The 19,139-nt window shown below is 39.8% G+C and overlaps 1 protein-coding gene across 1 annotated transcript in view; it reads left to right on the top strand.

The window, feature by feature from the left end:
* ARSB (arylsulfatase B) overlaps window positions 1-19,139 on the top strand; it is a 146,622-nt gene that overhangs the window by 9,764 nt on the left and 117,719 nt on the right. The window contains exon 3 of the mRNA XM_036279204.1: window positions 18,835-19,021. Coding sequence (XP_036135097.1) covers window positions 18,835-19,021 — 187 coding nt within the window. The remainder of the gene's footprint in view (window positions 1-18,834; window positions 19,022-19,139) is intronic.

Genomic DNA, 19,139 nt, shown 5'->3' with positions numbered 1-19,139 from the left:
AGGTTATGAGGGGCATAACCAGCGTTCTGAGAGGGAGGCAGGTCTCCCTGTACCTGATACTGCCTGCTCATGATAAAATATTAAAGTTTGTTTTGGTTTGCATAGTGTTACATTGAAGGCTCCTATTTATTAAAGAATGTTTCTAATCTAACAGTGTTCCAAATAAGTATATTTTAAGGAACCACAATAAAGTGCCATGTGGCATTCTTTGTATATATGTAATTCCAGTTAGAATTAAGTTTTGTATTTTAGCTTTTTTTTAAAAAAAGGTAAACTTGCTTATTTATTTATTATCCTCACCTGAGGACATTTTTCCATTTTTGTTCAGCTAGAGTGGGAGGGAAAGAGAGGAAGAGAGAGAGAGAGAGAGAAACATCAACATGAAAGGGACACATTGAATGGCTGCCTCCTGTTCAACGCCAACCTGGGCCAGGGACAAACTGCAACCGAGGCACGTACCCTTAGCGGGAACCGAACCTGGGACTCTCTGGATCCAGGCTGACGCTCTAACTGCTGAGCCAAACCGGCTAGGGTGGTAAGCTTATTTTTAAATTAAGGAAATACAGTCAAAAGTTTCAAATAGAAAAGATTTAAAAAGAGATACATATAAAAATAAATAAAAAAGATATTTTCATCCTGTCTAGTGGCCCTTCTTCATACCTTCCTACAGGAAGCCTGTTTCTTAGTTTCTTGGTATCCTTCAGGGGCATGTTATGCACATAAAGAAATAGATTTCATATTTACTTTCCCTTTGTTTAAATTCTCAAGATTGAACATATTAATTTAAAAATCCTTAAAGAGAAAGACAAATATCACATGATCTCACTTATTTGTGGAATATAATGAACAAAATAGACCCAGAGACATAGAAGTAGGTTACAGACAGACAAACCTCAGAAGAGGGAGGCAAGGAGGGAGGGAAAAGATAAACCAAAGAACTTATATGCATATATGCATAACCAGTGGACATAGACAACAATGGGGGCAGGGGGCAGGGGCGGGATTGGGAGGTGAGCATCAACGGGGGGAGGGGGGGGGACATCTGGAATAGAATTAAATTAATAAAAAAAATATTCAGTAAACATCCTTAAAGGGGTTGGGGGATAGGACAGATGTTGTATGGTACAAACTAGAAACAAGTAATAAATAAAACCTAAAAACCTAATGGACAGAATAGTGAATATAGCCAGCACTATTTATAATCATCAAACTTGCTCAGAGATTAGAACTTAATGATTCCAACCACTAAAGGAAAGGATCACTGTGTAATGCAATAGAGGTGTTAATTATCACTGCAATGCAATCATATCACATGTTTAAATGTATCAAATTAACATGTGGTACATTTTAAATTTATACAATGTTATATGTCAAATACATTTCAATAAAATAACACTTGTAATAAAGATGTTTATAAAAGTAGTTAAATAAATACATAAAAATCCTTTGGCTTTTCTAATAGAATTTGTATACTGCTTTTAGTTCAAGTAGAAGACTTGAAAATACTAAATTTCCACGTTCTTACAAACTGACTTTATGCAACAAAATATTCATCATACCTCTGCACTCCTAGTACACATTTTAAATGTGGTTGGTTGTTCTCAGGTGTGACTTCTCTGCTAAATTGCCCTGCTTATCTCTGGCCTGGAGGAGCACTCAGTGTCGAACAACTAAATGAGTGGATGTGCCGAGTACTTCAACACCTGCACATTTCCTGAAGGAGCTCACTATCTTAACTGCTTAGGGTTGACAAGTCATTTCTAATGCTCTTGCTTCCTTTTTAAGAAGTTAAAAAGAGCCCTGGCCGGTTTGGCTCAGTGGTTAGAGCATCAGCCTGCGGGCCAGAGAGACCCGAGTTTGGTTCCTGCCAAGGGCACGTACCTCGGTCGCAGTTTGTCCCTGGCCCTGGTTGGTCGTGCGGGTGGCAGCCACTCGATTGTGTCCCTTTCACGTCGATGTTTCTCTCTTCCTCTCTCTCCCTCCCACTCTATCTGAACAAAAAATTAAAAAAAAAATTTTTTTTTAAATAAAAAACCTCTACCTTTAAAAAAAAAAAAGAAATTAAAAAGATTAAAGGGTAACAAAAATGGTAATCCTTAGTAGAAACCCTTCCTTTTGGGGAAAAAGTAAAGTAACTTTGCTCCTCACCTGGGAACATTCTTACCTTGGGCACTGAGGGGACCACTCCACCGGAACTCTGTAAACCTTGGCAGAGAATAGAGCAATGAAAGATGACTCCAAGGTTTCATTCTTAAGGGACCTAACTAAGCCACATTTCTCTTAATCACGTTGATAAACAGACAAGACACTTTCACAGCTTTTTCACTCACCCCTGAAGCAGAACCTTGGACAGAAAATATAGGAAGGAAGTTGTGCATGAGCATCATTTAGCTTTAAGATTGTGAGCACGTACGATCCATGGCTGCAAACAGAAAAGGGCATTGCAGCCCTGGTCAGTGTGGCTTGGTGGGGTGCTGTCTGTGTACCAGGAGGTCGCCAGTTCGATTCCAGGTCAAGGACACATGCCCGTATTGTGAGGGTTCGATCCCTGGTGGGGGGCGTGCTGGAAGCAGCCAATTAGTGGTACATTCTCACATTGATGTTTCTCTCTCTCTAAAAATCAACAAACAATTCTTAAAAAAAAAAAAAAAAAAAAGAATAGGGCCTTGCCCACTGTGGCTTGGAAAGGAGAAGGGAGTTCTGCCTGAGGATGCCCCATCTCCCTGCTTCCCTGGTCAGCTCTCCCCGGACTCTCAGATTAGGAAAGAGTGAAAAGAGAAGTAAAGAGCTGGAAGAAATGGGTGGAGGGCTTGAGGAAGGCTCCGCGCCACAACTGGGAGTGTTCATAGGATGGGCGAAGGCGTCCAGGGAGTGAGAGCTAAGAGGAACCTGTAGGCCAGAGGCCATAGATGCCTCCAGAGAGAAGGCATTTGTGTGTCTTTACTCATGATTCTTCAGGGGAGGAACAAAGGATGCATTAGGTCCATAGTAACAAGCACGATGGCCACTTACTGAAACCACATCAGGGTTCCAAAGCAGGGGCCCTGGGATGACTTGCTTGGATGGGTCTTTGTTTTCCCTGAAGCCAGGTGTCCTTCCTAAGCCTCGCCAGAGCCAAGAAGCATTCTCTTAAAGAAGTAATTCCAATCCTGGCCAGTTTGGCTCAGCGGTTCGAGTGTTGGCCTGCAGACTGAAGGGTCTTGGGTTTGATTCCAGTCCCAGGCATGTGGGAGGAAACCAATCTATGTCTCTCTCACATCAATGTTTCTTTCTCTCTCTCTCTCTTTCCCTCCCTCCCTTCCGCTCTAGCTTAAAAAAAAAAAAAAGGAAAAATATCCTCAGGTGAGTATTAACACACACACACACACACAAATATATATAATTCCATATTTTACTTCCCAAGTAATTGAAAACGAGGAAATAAGTTTGAGGCTGAGTGGAATATGACCCATTGACTTATGGGTCTTTTTGTTGGTTGATTTTTGAGGTTATTTCAAGAATCCCTTTGAACATAAGCTGTTACTGTCTGGTCTCTGTTTTTGTTTCCTTGATCATATCACTTTACAAAATTATTTTTCTTCCATATTTTCCTCCCTTTTCATTTTGGGCTTTTAGCTAGATCCATAATTTAAACAGAGAAGGGCACTGAAAACAGTTTTTGCCTTGTTTATTCTTTTTACAAACAACATCCCTTTGTGGATTTAGTCAGAGATTTATACTCTTTGCTAATCAACACCAAAATAAATAGACCCTTAAAACTGTCAGTGACACCAGCCAGTTCTGCGGCCTGAGTTCTGAGGGACCAGGCCAGATGGCAGAGCCAGGCCCCTAGCACACATAATGTGTGTTCTGTAGCTCTTGGCTTCGGCAGCGTGGGCAGCTGACAGCTCTTTAGAAGCTGAAGGGGTGGGGGGTGAGCAGATTCTCCACTATTTATTTGTTCTGTAGGGCATCTCCAGGAATAAACCCTCAGGTGGCATGAGTAGTACTTGACCGTGGTTAAAACCTATAGTGTACTGGCCAAGGCAAAAGCTGGATTTCCTGAGCTCCTGGCTGGCTCCCAGCATGTTCTGTGATATGTTCCAGTCATGAAGCTTCCCCCTAAGCTCTCTGGTATGTGAAGTGGAGCTGCAGAGCTGCCCATTTTTCTGAATTTTCAAGTCCTGGAGCACGGGGTATTGCACAAATACACAGGTGCAATGAGGGTGTAAACTCATTTTGCACAGGTCAGACTGTCAGCACAGAATCTTTGTTCTGTTCAACTAGATGTTATCTCAACACGATTGAGGTGAGGAGAGAGATGGCATTCATTGCCAAGTATATAGCAGTGGTTCACCTAGTCCCTGGGAGAGTTTATTGTAAGCATAGCTGAAATACTGTGCTCTGAGCTTCCAAATACATAATTAATTAATAGACTGTCTGGACCTCTGAAAGAGGGGTTGTAAGAGGTTCTGATGTGGAAACCACCCCTCCCACCCTCCTCCCCATCCAAGAGAGTGGGTCTAGGAGTTGTTGTTTTTTTTGTACGTGCCCCTAGCGGGAATCAAACCCCGGACTCTGGTCCGCAGGCCGATGCTCCAGCTGCTGAACCAAACTGGTCAGGGCAGTTTTTGTTTTTTTCTTTTAAGCTCATGAGACTACTCCACTAGTATCTTCTAGGTATTCAGAGGACAGGATAACTCACAGGGCCAAATGAATTTTTATGTGCAACAGAACATGTAAACAAGGATTTCTTATCAGTTATCTCACAGAAAGAACCAAGAGACAAGCCAGGTCCTTCACTGAACGTGCAAACCTTTTGCCTTTGCAAAGGGAATCCTTGATGGTCAAGTAACATTTTAAGAGAAGCTGGTTTTTTGTTGTTGAGAGATTTAGTTTAGTGAGAAAGAGGCAGCTACCCATGTAGAGAGAGAGACGAAACCCCCTCTGGACTTTCATATATTATCTGTAGGACCCTCTCCATTTACACTTCCTCTCATTGAAAGGGTGTTAGAATGGAACTGTTTTAGGTGCTGTTGTATTTAGAAGGGGATGTTTAGTTTTTCCCATTGGTGCCGTTATCATCCTGCCCCATGAAACGTGGTGGGGCTCTACAATTTCGTGCTGAATTGAAGAGCGGGGTTGGAACTGGCTCAGCATTTGCCTGTTTACTGCTTCTCTACCCATTACGGCTTCCTTACTTCAAATAGTGTCCAAACAGACCAAAAACATGTTTTTTGGCTGTCATCCAGAGTTTGGCTTCCCCTCCCCTGTAATGCCATAAAAATGCTCTGTCAAATAAATTCTCAGGAACTGGAAAGAACAAATTCCCTGCTCCATATGATTGCAGATAATAGAAGCAGCTTCAGCTGACCACTTGGCGTGGTCCCACAGCCTAGGAAACCGAAGCGCACAGTGTCCCTTGGTAGTGCTGTAGCGCCGCCAGGTCACTCCCTGCGTGTGATGGATGAGCTTTTTGTTTGAGAAATGTGCACACAGCGTTTATCTCCACTGGGTCTTTTGAATTCCATAAAATGTTATTTTCCTTATCCTGCTCTGTTGCCAATTGGTATATATTATGAAGTTTTTGAACCCAGGGTTAATTTTCTATTGATAAACTTCTAGTGTTCACCAGAAGCAGACAGAATCCTTCTGTGATTTGGGGTGTGTGTATGGGGTGGAGGTTTGAGAGAAATATTTCCCTTTCTTAGCATGGATATTGTAACATCCTTATCTTTCACAATCCCAGCCAGAAGAGGTGGCACATTCAAAGTAAAATAATTTAGGGAGCCTGGCCGGTGTGGCTCAGTGGTTGAGGGTTGACCCATGCACCAAGAGGTCTCCAGTTTGATTTCTGGTCAGGCCACATGTCCATGGTGTGGGCCCGATCCCCAGTGGAGGGCATGCAGGAGGTGGCCAATCGATGTTCTCTCTCATCAATGTTTCTATCGCTCTCTCTCTTTTAAATCAATAAAGAAAAAATTTAAAAAACAAATGTAGGAAGGTTTCACCCAGCTGGTGTGGCTCAGTGGATTGAGTGTTGTCCCATGGACAAGTGAGGTCCCAGTTCAATTTCCGGTCAGAGCACATTCCCAGGTTTCAGGCTCAACCCCCAGTAGGGGGCGTGCAGGAGGCAGCTGATCAATGTTTCTGTCCAAAAATCAAACAAACAAAAAACAATAAAAATATTTAATACATAAATAAAATAATTTAGGGAGGTTTAATTTACAGAGGGACTATTTAAAAGATGTGAATGTGTGAGGGAATACAAGGAATAGTGTATAACCATTGGTGTTTGTAGGAAGGAAGGGCAGGAAGGGAAACTTCCCAGAGCAGGAGAGTCATGTAGAGAAGGCTGCCTTCAGAAGGCCTGCAGGCGAGACAGCCTGGCAGCTCAAGGCGGCTCACTGCTTTCCTTCCTCCAGTCTCCTGTCAGGGCTCTCCAGGGGCTGAACCCAGTCAGCAGCCAGGAAGCAAGGGAGTCCTTTGGTTTGGTCCCCACAGGTCAGCTTTGTGGGTGGAGAACAGGACAGAGGCGGAGTGTGGACTTGGAGGGCAAATGGAAGGCATCTGGTACATATCCCAAAGTAGGTGTCCAGTTATTTCTAGGAGAGGCATAAAAATCTCACTAGACACTTAAACTCACTTTTATTTTTAAACAGCTTTTTGAAGTATGATCAACATACAATAAATTGCACATATTTAAAGCATACAATAAGATCAGTTTTGATATGTATATACCTGTGAACCTATCACCACAACCAAGATAGCAAACATATCCATCACCACCCAAATAAACCCACTTTACCTTAACATTTAAGATGTTCCACAGGTTCTCTTAGGAGGGTGTGGGAAGGTATTATGAAATCAAGGAATAGCAGGTACACACTCCAAAAAATGAAAGTCCAGACAACGTCAAAGCTTATGAGAATGCTATTTAAGAGTAAGTAGCTTACAATAAATTAGGAGGAAAAAAAGATTGTGACTTTGAAAGGGTTTGGTTTTTTTGCTGTTTGTTTGGTCCCCATGTTGTCTCTGTTTATTGCCATGTTTATTTTTCTTTTCTTTTTTTTAATCCTCATCCGAGGATATTTTTCCATCTTCAGATAGAGTGTGTGTGTGGGGGAGGAGGGGGCATCAATGTGAGAGAGACACATCTATTGGTTGCCTCCCGCTGGACCCCAACCAGGGCCAGGAACTGAATGGCAACTGAGGCACGCGTGCCCTTGACTGGAATTGAACCTGCGACTCTTTGATTCATGGGCTGCCGCTCTAACCACTGAGCAACCGGCCAGGGCTATTGCCATATATTTAAAGCAAAACGACAAAAATCTGTGACTCTTTTGGTTGGAGTAGTCAGTATTTGAATCTGAGAAAAGCATTTAGGGGGACCAGCAGAACTAGAGGTCTGTAGCTCCAGTCTACCTCTCTGAAGTTCATCTGCACCACAGCACACTCCTGGGGCAGGCCCGGGCTTAGGTGCATGCTCTCGATAGTGCCACCCCGCTCCTCAGGGTGGGAGGGTGTGATCTGTTATTGATAACAGTGCTTACAGTTATTACCATGACAACTGTATATTTAGTGTGTGCTTTCTGACAGAGCCAGGATGAGATTTAATTCTCTGAGCTTTGTGCTATTCTGCTTAAATAAAAGCGAGTAAATCATTTGCAAATACATTTTTTTATTTTTACCTTTTATTAATAACTGCTTGCTACCCACCTGACAGCTGATGGAGGTGCCAGAGAGTCATGGCCTAGGTTGGGAACTGGCCCTGTCAGCCATCAGTGTTCCCAGAGCCCCACTTACTCTAGAGAAATCAGGAGTGCCCTGTGCTAGGGAAAGCTGGCCAGTGGAGAGCTGAAGGTGACCCCAGCCCCACTTCATACCAAGGAGAGCATTCCCTGACTAAGCCAGGACAGCTGGAGTAGCGGTGAGGTTTTAGGGAAGGGAGGGGCTGGGCAGGCAAGGAGGAAAGCCCCTGGGGACACCCCCTCTCCCCCATTGTGCCCCAGCAGGGGATGCCGTCAACACCGGAGCTGTGAGTAGGGCCACACTGATTTCCACCCTGGCCTTCAGACTTGCCTAGCAAGTTCAGATCTCAAGGCCTTTGCACTTTTTATTCCTTATGCCTGTATTGCCCTTGCCTGAGATTCTTGCCAGGCCCCTCTCAGCTCTCTCCCTTTATTGAGAATACTGCTCAGCTAGCTCCTCCTGAGAAGCCCTGCTTTGCCACCTTATCTAAAGAATCACCTCTGTCACTGTCTCCCTCTCCCACCTTATTATCTTGATAGCACGATCACTGTCAGACAGTACAGCATCAGCTCTCAATGCACGTGCTTAAAAGTTATTGAGGACCCCAAGGAGCTTATGTTGTGAGGGCTATACATTTAAAAATTTACTGGATCAGAAATTTACATGTTAACATAAATAACTTATGAAAGGTAACTTTATTCCAAAACAAGAGAATTATATGAGAAGAGTGACATTGTTTATATTTTTGTACATGTGTTCTATTCACAGAAGATAGATAGATTGTTGCTACATCTTCTGCATTCAGTCTGTTAGGATATATTGTTCGGTTAAAAGTGAATGAGGAATGTCCAGCCTCACACAGATATGTAGTTGGAAAAGGGAGGGTTATTTTAATAGCTTTTTTACATAATTGTGGATATTCTATTTTAACATTATACCAAGATTCAACAACTGATCCTTTTTTAAAGGCTAGTTGTGTGCTCCTTGCACCCTGGAAATACTTGTGTGAGCCCTTCTCGACCTGTGGATCAAATGGCTGCTTTCTTTTCTAAGGAAAAGTTGGTCTTTTGAAATTAATGGTTTACATAAAGTGGAATAAGAAATGCAGATAATCACTTTTATTATACTGTAGAATAGCCATTTAAAAATCACCAACTCTTGAAAGATTATAGAAGCTCCCTGCCCCCTTTTTTTTCATATCAAATTTGGCTTTATTTCTTTTTTTCAGTTACACTTTACCTTCAGTATTGTATTGGTTTCAGGTGAATAGCATAGTGGTTAAATAATCATATACTTTATAAAGTGTTCCCCCAATATTTCCAGTACCCCTGGCACCATACATCGTTATTACAATAATATTGACAATAATAAAGTACAGCATATTTCCCATCCCTGTGACTGTTTTGTAACTACCAATCTGTACTTCTCAATCCCTTTACTTCTTTCATCCAGTCTCCCAACCCCATTCCCTCTACTCTGTTCTCTGTATCTATGAGTCTGTTTTAATTTTGTTTGTTTAGTTGTTTTGTTCCTTGGATTCCACATATAACTGAAATCATATGGTATTTGTCTTTTTATGACTGATTTATGTCACTGAGCATAATACCCTCTAGGTACATTCATGCTGTCTCATGGTAAGATTTCATTATTTTTTATGGCTGAGTAATCTATTGTATATGTGGAATATTATTTTTTTTATCTATTTGTCTACTGATGGGCACTTTGGGCTGCTTCTAGATCTTGGCTATTGTAAATAATGCTGCAGTGAACATAGGGGTGCACATCTTCTTTCGAATTAGTGTTTTGGGTTTCTTCAGATATATATCCAGAAGTGAAATCACTGGGTCATAAGGCAGTTTCATTTTTAATTTTTTTAGGTAACTTCATACTGCTTTCCACAGTGGCTGCACCAGTTTGCATTCCTACCCACACTAGGGTTCCCTTTATTCCACATCCTTGCCAACACATGTTGTTTGTTAATTTATTGATAATAGATATTCTAACAGGGGTGAGGTGATATCTCATTATGGTTTTACTTTGCATTTCTCTAATGATTAATGAACTTGAGCATCTTTTCATATGTCTATTGGCCATCTGTATATCATCTTTAGAGAAGTGTCTGTTCAGGTCCTCTGCCCATTTTTTAATTGGATTTTTTTTTTTTGGTATTGAGCTATATAAGTTCTTTATAAATTTTGGATATTAACTTCTTATCAGACATATCATTGGTGAATATTCTTTCATTCAGTAGGTTGTCTTTTCATTTTGTTGATGGTTTTCTTTGCTGTGCAAAATCTTTTTAGTTTAATATAGTCCCATTTGTTTATTTTTTCATTTGGTTCACTTGCTCAAGGAGATATATTAGAAAAAAATATTGCTAAGAGAAATGTCAGAGCTTTTACTGTCTATGTTTTTTTTTTCTAGGAGTTTTATGTGTTTGAGTCTACCATTTAAGTTTTTAATCCATTTTGAGTTTATTCTTGTATGTGATGTAAGAATATGATCTAGTTTCATTTTTCTGCATTTATCTATTCAGTTTTCCCAACACCATTTACTGAATAGGTTGTCTTTACGCCACTATATCTTGCCTCCTTTATCATATATTAATTGACCGTATAGGCATGGGTTTATTTGTGAGCTCTCTATTCTGTTCCATTGATCTATGTCTGTTTTTACGTCAGTAACATTCTGTTTTGTTGACTATGGCCTTGTAGTATAGTTTGAAATCAGGTTGTGTGATACCTCCAACTTTGTTCTTCTTTCTCAAGATTGCTGTGACCATTCAGTCTTTTATGGTTCCATATACTACATTTTTGGATTATTTGTTCTGGTTCTGTGAAATGTGCTGTTGGTATTTTGGTAGGAATTGAGTTGAATCTGTAGATTGCTTTGGGTAGCATGGATATTTTAATGATGTTATTTCTTCCTATCCATGAACACAGTTTATGCTTGGATTTATTTGTATTTTCTTCTTCAGTGTCTTACAATTTTCCGAGTACAGGTCTTTTATTTCCTTGGTTAAATTTATTCCAAGGTATTTTTAAATGCAATTTTAAATGGGATTGTTTTCTTAGTTTCCCTTTCTGATAGTTCATTATTGGTGTATAAAAATGCAACTGATTTCTGAATTCTTATTTTGTATTCTGCTACTTCACTAAATTCATTTCTCAGTTCTAGTAGTTTTTGGTGGAATCTTTAGGATTCTCTATATACCATATCATGTCATCTGCAAATAATGAGTTTTACTTCTCTCTTTCCAGTTTGGATGCCTTTTATTTTTCCTTCTTGTCTGATTGCTGTGGCTAGAATTACCTGTACTATGTTGAATAAGAGTGGTGAAAGTGGACATTTTGTCTTATTGCTGATTTTAATGGAAACACTTAGATTTTTTCCTGTTGAATATGATGTTAGCAGTGGGTTTGTCATATATTTATCATATATTATATTTATACCTTCATTATGTTGAGATATGTTACCTTTGTTCCCACTTTGCTGACAGTCTTTATCATAAACAGGTGCTGGATTTTATCAAATGCTTTTTCTGCATCGATTGATATGATTTTTATTCTTCATTTTGTTTCTGTGGTGTATGACATTAATTCATTTGCAGATATTGTACCAACCTTGCATTCCAGGAATAAAAACCACTTGAGCATGGTGTATGATCTTTTTAATGTATTGCTGAATTCAATTGCTAATTACTTTGATGAGGATTTTAGCGTCTATGTTCATCAGGGATATTGGCCTGTAATTTTCTTTCTTTGTAGTGTCTTTATCTGGTTTTGGAATTAGGCTAATGTTGGCCTTGTAGAATGAGCTTGGGAGTATTCTCTCCTCTTGAATTTTTTGGAATAGTTTGAGACAGTTGTTAGTTCTTTGAATGTTGGATAAAGTTCACCTCTGAAGTCATCTGGTCCAGAACTTTTGTCTTTGAGGAGTTTTTCATTACTGTTTTGATTTCATTGGTTGTAATCAGTCTGTTCAGATTTATTTCTTTTTGATTCAGCTTTGGAACATGGTGTTTCTACAGAAGCTCCTTCTAATCAAACACTTTTTATGTGTATAGAAATTGGAACACTTTTTTGTTGATAGATCCATACCTCTTATTATGGCTACTTTTCTGTGGTAGGAAGTGAAAACTTAAATTAATGGTTTCTAACATAGTGTCCTGATAAATATTTATTGATAATATCTGTTTGTTAAAGTACTTTTACTCATTTTTTTCCCCAAATTCTGTTTATGTCCATTAACTTACTTGAATAAGTGAGTAAAGTGCCTTTCTTTCTTTTTTTTAATTAATTTATTTTTAAATTAATTAATGTATTTATTTTTGTTACAGATGTTTCTCCTTTTTCCCCATTGACACCCTCCTCCCCATCCCTCCCCTCCCTGTCCCCAGCTTTGTTGTCCATGTCCATTGTTCATGCACACATGCATATAAGTTCTGTGGTTTATCTCCCCCCCCTCTTCTGGGGATTGTCAATCTGTACCCCACTTCCACGTCTCTGGGACTACCCTGTTCTTCAGACAGTTATGTTCATTATATTCCACAAATAAGTGAGATCATATGATACTTGTCTTTCTCTGTTTGGCTTGTTTCACTTAGGATAATACTTTCCAGGTCCCTCCATGTCATCTCAAAGGATAAGAGATCTTTCTTTCTTACAGCTGTGTAGTACTCCATTGTGTATATGTACCACCACTTTTTCATCTATTCGTCTACTGATGGACATTTGGGCTGTTTCCAGATCTTAGCTATTGTAAATAGTGCTGCTACAAACATGGGGGTACATATATTCTTTCTGATTGGTGTTTCAGGCTTCTTAGGGTATATTCCTAGAAGTGGGATCACTGGGTCAAATGGCAATTCAATTTTTAATTTTTTGAGGTAACACCATAGGGTTTTCCATACTGGCTGCACCAGTCTGCATTCCCACCAGCAGTGTACTAGAGTCCCCCTTTCTCACCACCCTCGCCAACACTTGTTGTTTGATGATTTGTTGATGGCGGCCATTCTGACAGGTGTGAGGTGATACCTCATTGTTGTTTTAATTTGCATCTCTCTGATGATTAGTAATGTTGAACATTTCTTCATATGTCTCTTGGCCATTTGTATGTCCCATTTGGAGAGGTATCTATTTAGTTCCTCAGCTCATTTTTTAATTGGGTTCTTTGTCTTCTTTGTGTTGAGCTGTAAGAGTACTCTATATATTTTGGAAATTAACCCCTTATCTGATGTATCATTGGCAGTTATGCTCTCCCATAGAGTGGGTTGCCTTTCCGTTTTGATGGTTGTTTTCTTTTTTGCTGTGCAGAAGCTTTTTAGTTTGATGTAGTCCCATGTATTCATTTTCTCCTTTGTTTCTGTTGCCTTAGGTGATGTATCAGTGAAAATTCTGCTCCGTATGATGTCTGAAATTTTGTTTCCTCTATTTTCTTCTAGGATTTTTATGGATTCATGAGTCACATTTAAGTCTTTTATCTATTTTGAGTTCATTTTTGTGTATGGTGTAAGTTGATGGTCTAGTTTCATTTTTTTGAATGTAGCTGTCCAATTTTCCCAACACCATTTATTAAAGAGGCTGTCTTTACTCCACTGTATGCTCTTGCCACCTTTGTCAAATATTAATTGAGCATATTGTCTTGGGTCCATTTCTGGGTTCTCTGTTCTGTTCCATTTATCTACCTGCCTGTTCTTGTGCCAGTACCAGGCTGGTTTGATTACAGTGGCTTTGTAGTATAACCTGAAATCTGGTAATATGATCCCTCAAACTTTGTTCTTTTTCAAGATTTCTGTGGCTATTCAGGGTCTTTTTTGGTTCCATATGAACTTTTGAAGTATTTGTTCTAGTTCTGTGAAGTATGTCGTTGGTATTTTGATGGGGATTGGATTGAATCTATAGATTGCTTTGGGTAGTATGGACATTTTAATGATGTTAATTCTTCCGATCCATGAACAAGGTATATGCTTCCACTTTTTTTATATCTTTCTCTATTTCTTTTTTCAATGACCTGTAGTTTTCTGCATATCGGTCCTTTATTTCTTTGGTTAAGTTTATTTCTAGGTATCTTAGTTTTTTTGCTGTAATAGTAAATGGGATTATTTTTTTAGTTTCTCTTTCTGTGAGTTCATTATTGGTGTATAAGAATGCCGTCAATTTTGTGACGTTAATTTTGTATCCTGCTACTTTGCCAAATTCATTTATTGTCTAGTAGATTTTTGATGGAGTCTTTGGGGTTTTCTATATATAATATCATGTCATCTATGAATAATGACAGTTTCACTTCCTCCTTTCCAATTTGAATCCCTTTTATTTTTTCTTTATGTCTGATTGCTATGGCTAAGACTTCCAGTACTATGTTAAATAGGAGTGGTGAAAGTGGGCATCCTTGTCTTGTTTCTGTTCTTAAGGGAAATGCTTTTATTTTTTGCCCATTGAGTATGATGTTGGCTGTAGGTCTTTTATATATGGCCTTTATTATGTCAAGATATGATCCCTCTCTTCCCAAATTGCTGAGTGTTTTGTTGTTGTTTTTTTATCAGAAATGGGTGCTTGATTTTGTCAAATGCTTTTTTCAGCATCTATTGATATGATCATATGATTTTAATCTTTCATTTTGTTTATGTGGTGTATCACATTTATTGATTTGTGAATATTGTACCAGCCTTGCATCCCTGGGATGAATCCCACTTAGTCATGGTGAATAATTTCTTTGATGTATTGCTGGATTTGATTTGCTTGTATTTTGTTCTGGGTTTTAGCATCTATGTTCATCAGGGATATTGGCCTGTCGTTTTCTTTCTTTGTAGTGTCTTTTTCTGGTTTTGGAATTAGAATTATGCTGGCCTCATAAAACGAGTTTGAAAGTCTTCCTTCATCTTGAATTTTTAAAAGTAGTTTGAGGAGAATGGGTATTAGTTCTTCTTTGAATGTTTGGTAAAATTCCCCCGTGAAGCCGTCCAGGCCTGGGCTTTTGTTTGCTGGGAGAGTCTTGATTACATCTTCAATTTCTTTTGTTTTTATTGGTCTGTTCAAGCTTTCTATCTCTTCCCGGTTCAGTTTTGGGAGACTATGTGTTTCTAGGAATTTGTCCATTTCACTTAGATTGTCGAATTTTTGTCTTATAATTGTTCGTAATATTTGTTCACAATCCTTTGTATTTCTGTGGTGTCAGTTATTATTTCTCCTCTTTTCATTTCTGATTTTGTGTATTTGGGTTCTCTCTCTTTGTTTCTTGGTGAGTCTAGCTAAGGGTTTATCAATCCTGTTTATCTTTTCTAAGAACAGCTCTTTGTTTCATTGATCCTTTGAATTGTTTTTTTGGTCTCCAGGTCATTTATTTCTGCTTTGATCTTTACTATTTCCTTCCTTCTACTTGCTCTGGTGTTTTCTTTTTGTTTGATTTCTAGTTTTTTAACTTGTGAGGTTAGATAGTCTATTAGAAATTTTTCTTGCTTCTTGAGGTAGGCTTGTAGTGCTATGAACTTCCCTCTCAGAACTGCTTTCACTGCATCCCATAGATTTTGTGTTGTTGTGTGTTCATTTTCATTGGTTTCCAGGAAGTTTTTAATTTCTTCCTTGATCTTCATGGTAACCCATTCTTTGTTCAGTAACATGCTATTTAGCCTCCATGTTTTCAAATGTCTTTGCATGTTCTTGTTGCAATTGATTTCATGCCATTGTGATCTGAGAAGATGCTTGATATGATTTCAATCTTCTTGAACTTGTAGAGACTTAGTTTGTGCCCTAACATATCGTCTGTCTTTGAGAATGTCCCATGTGCACTTAAGAAGAATGTGAATTCTGCAGTTTTGGGGTGTAATTCTCTGTAAATATCTATGAAATCCATTTGATCTAGCGCTTCATTTAGAGTCTGTTTCCTTGTTAATTTTTTGTCTAGAGGATCTATGCAGTGGTGTCAATGGGATGTTGAAGTCCCCTGCTATGATTGTATTGCTGTTGATTTCTCCTTTGAAGTTTTCCAGAAGATTTTTAATATATGTTGGTACTCCTATACTGGGTGCATATATGTTTACCAAGGTTATATCTTCCTGTTGGATAGATTCTTTCAATATTATGTAGTGGCCTTCTTTGTCTTTAGTTAGGGTCTTCATTTTAAAATCTATTTTATCAGAAATGAGTATTGCTATGTCAGCTTTTTTTCCCTTTCTGTTTGCTTGAAAGATTTTTTTCTATCCCTTCACTTTCAACCTGTGTGAGTCTTTTGTTGTGAGGTGGGTCTCTTATAAACAACATACAGTGATACCTCGGTTCTCGAACATAATTTGTTCCAGGAGGACGGTCGAGAACCAAATTGTTCGAGAACCGAAGCAATGAAACCCAATAGGAAATAATGGAAACTGGATTAATTCGTTCCAAGCCCCAGAAAATGCCTATTTACTGGCCTAATTTGTATATAATATGTAGAAAAACATAAGTCTCAACAAGAAATAAAAGTGTACAGTATGTCTAAGGGTTAAATTCAGTGTAAAGCGTGACTCTCTCCACAAAGCGTGACTCTCTCTCTGCACTCACACTGATGACGCAAGCAAGGCGCGCTGGGCCGAATGAACGCCATTCGGCTCAACTCGGCTCATCTCGGAAGTTCGAGTTCCAAATATTTGTTCGGATTCCAAGACAAAAGTTTCTCGAATCTCCTGGTCGAATACCGATTTGGTCGAAATCCGAGGCGTTCGAGAACCGAGGTATCACTGTATATGTGAGTCATGCCTTCTTGTCCAGTCAGCTACTCTGTGTCATTTTATTGGAGCATTCAAACCATTCACATGTAAGGTGATAATTGATATGTTCTTATTTATTGCCATTTTTGTTTAGTGTGGTTCTATTTTTCTTCCTACTTATTCTACTAATTACAGCAGTCTTTTTAGCATATCTTGCAGTGCTGGTTTGGTGCTAATATGTTCCCTTAGCCTTTTTGTGTGTGTGTGGGAAGCTCTTTATTTGACCTTCTATTTTGAATGATAGCCTTGCTGGATAGAGTAGTCTTGGATTCAGATAGTTGATTTTTATGACCTTGATTACTTCATGCCATTCCCTTCTGGCCTGTAGTGTTTCTGTTGAGAAGTCAGCTGAGAGCCTATGGGGTTTCCTTTGTAGGTAACCTGTTGTTTGTCTCTTGCTTCCTTTAGGATTCTCTCTTTGTCTTTAATTTTTGGCATTTTAATTACTATGTGTCTTGGTGTCGGCCTGTTTGGGTTCTTCTTACTTTGGACTCTCTGTGCTTCTTGAACTTGAATGCCTTCTTCCTTCACCAAGTTAGGGAAGTTTTTTGTCACTATTTCTTCAAATATATTCTCTAACCCTTGCCCATTTTCTTCCTCTTCGGGGACTCCTATGATGAGAATATTATTACGTTTTCAGTTGTCCCACAGTTCTCTTAAGCTATCTTCCTATTTTTTAATTGTTTTTTCCTTTTGGTTTTCTGATTGGTTGATTTTTTCTACCCTGTCTTCTAATTCACTGATCCAGTCCTCAGCTTTCTGTACTCTGCTGGTTAGTCCTTCCAATGCATTCTTTATTGCTGCTATGTCATTCTTCATTTCCATTTGATTGGTTTTCAATGTTTCTATATCTTTACTCATGGTGCTGATGTCCTTACTCATACTATTGAGCTTCCTCAAGATCATGGCTCTGAACTCTACCTTTGATAATTTGCTTAACTGCATTTCATTGATCTCATCTTTGATAGAGTTCTCTTGTTCTTTCATTTAGGATTTGTTTTTTGTTTCACCATTTTGGCTTTCTCAGTGCATTTTGGAGCCTGCCAAATTTTCCCTGTGGGTGTTGGTGTTCTACTGTTTGTGGCTCCCTCTACTGGGTTTGGATGAGCCTGGGTCAGCCCACGTTAAACACCACTGTCAAATCTTACTTTCCTGGGTAGATTTGCAAGCACAGGAAAGGTTCTAGCTTTTTCCTGGTGGCTAGTAGTCTCAGTTATTCAGGGCCATGGAATGTAGCCTTGGTGTTCTTCGTAAGAGGATTTCCAGAATGTGGGATAGATGCTGGTTGTTAATGAGCCTCAATTTGCATTTCTTTGCCTCACCTGAAAAAAGCTGAATCTCCAAGTGAGGGGCTGATGCTTTTCCCCACAGCTCTGGGAAGGAGCAAACTGGCCACCGTCCTTTGTGGCCATGACTCAGCAAAAACTCTGAGTGCCCTCCAAATCCCGAGTGCCCCACTGAGTTCCAGCCCAATCCACACTCCCTCTGCCGGAGCCCCAGGTGAGTGGCTGTGGCTATTTTAGCCTCTGTCCCGGCTCTGTCCTGGGGAGCGGGCTTGGGAGTTTAACCCGAGGGCGCTGCTAACAGCTAAGACTGCTGCTGTCCCTGGGCTCCCAGCCTGCCACCCTCTCGTGCCTCTGCAAATCCTACCGGTGTCCCTGCTTATATGGTCCTGTTCCGCAGCTTTTCTGTTGCTTTTATTCAAAGATTTGTCTTTATTTTAGTTGTAATTCCCGTTTGGTCTTGGGAGATCATCTGTGTAGCTTCCACTCACTCCACCGCCATTTTTTGAGTCCTAAAGTGCCTTTCAAAAATAGCCTAAAGCCAGGCCTGACCAGTGTGGCTCAGTTGGTTGGAGTGTCATCCCATACACTGGTTTGCGTTCCAATCAGGGCACACACCTAGGTTGCTGGTTCCCCAGTCAGGGGGGCATATGGGAGGCAGTTTTTCTTTCAAATCAATGTTTCTTTCTCTCTCTCTCTCAAATTGGTTAAAAAATCATGTCCGCGGCTTGCCCTGGCTGGTGTGGCTCAGGTGGTTGGGCCTCGTCCCGTACACTGAGGGGTGTCACTTTGATTCCAGTCGGGGCACATGCCTGGGTTGAATGCCTGGTAGGGGCTTGCAGGAGGCAGTCAATTGATGTTTCTCTCTCTCTCTCCCTTCTCTTCTTCTTTCTCTAAAAACCAATAAAAAGTCTTTAAAAAATAAAAGTAAGTAAATAGTTTTAAGGCAATACTACAGGAATAGGGTTAAACGTTCTTGTTCTACTGATATGTCCAGTAAATTAGGCAGCAACTTTATCTGCTTGTTCAGAATATTTCAGCATCATCAATCAATAATTTTATGTTTATCTCTTTAAGATTCGCACAGGTTTACAGCACGAAATAATCTGGGTCTGTCAGCCCAGCTGCGTTCCTCTGGATGAAAAGCTTCTGCCCCAGCTCCTAAAAGAAGCAGGCTACACTACCCACATGGTCGGAAAGTGGCACCTGGGAATGTACCGGAAAGAATGCCTCCCAACCCGCCGAGGATTTGATACCTACTTTGGTAATGGAAATGCACATGTTTCTTTTATAACTCAGACTAACTGCAGCCATCTCATAAAACACACCCAAGTGTAATCAGATGAAATACTGTAACTGGAAACTTGAACACAGAGTGAGTC

Source organism: Molossus molossus, unplaced genomic scaffold, assembly GCF_014108415.1.
Source record: "Molossus molossus isolate mMolMol1 unplaced genomic scaffold, mMolMol1.p scaffold_m16_p_3, whole genome shotgun sequence".
NCBI classification, from domain to species: Eukaryota; Metazoa; Chordata; class Mammalia; order Chiroptera; family Molossidae; genus Molossus; species Molossus molossus.
The sequence above is the reverse complement of the archived record's forward strand: the minus strand, read 5'-3'. Positions and strand labels throughout refer to the sequence as shown.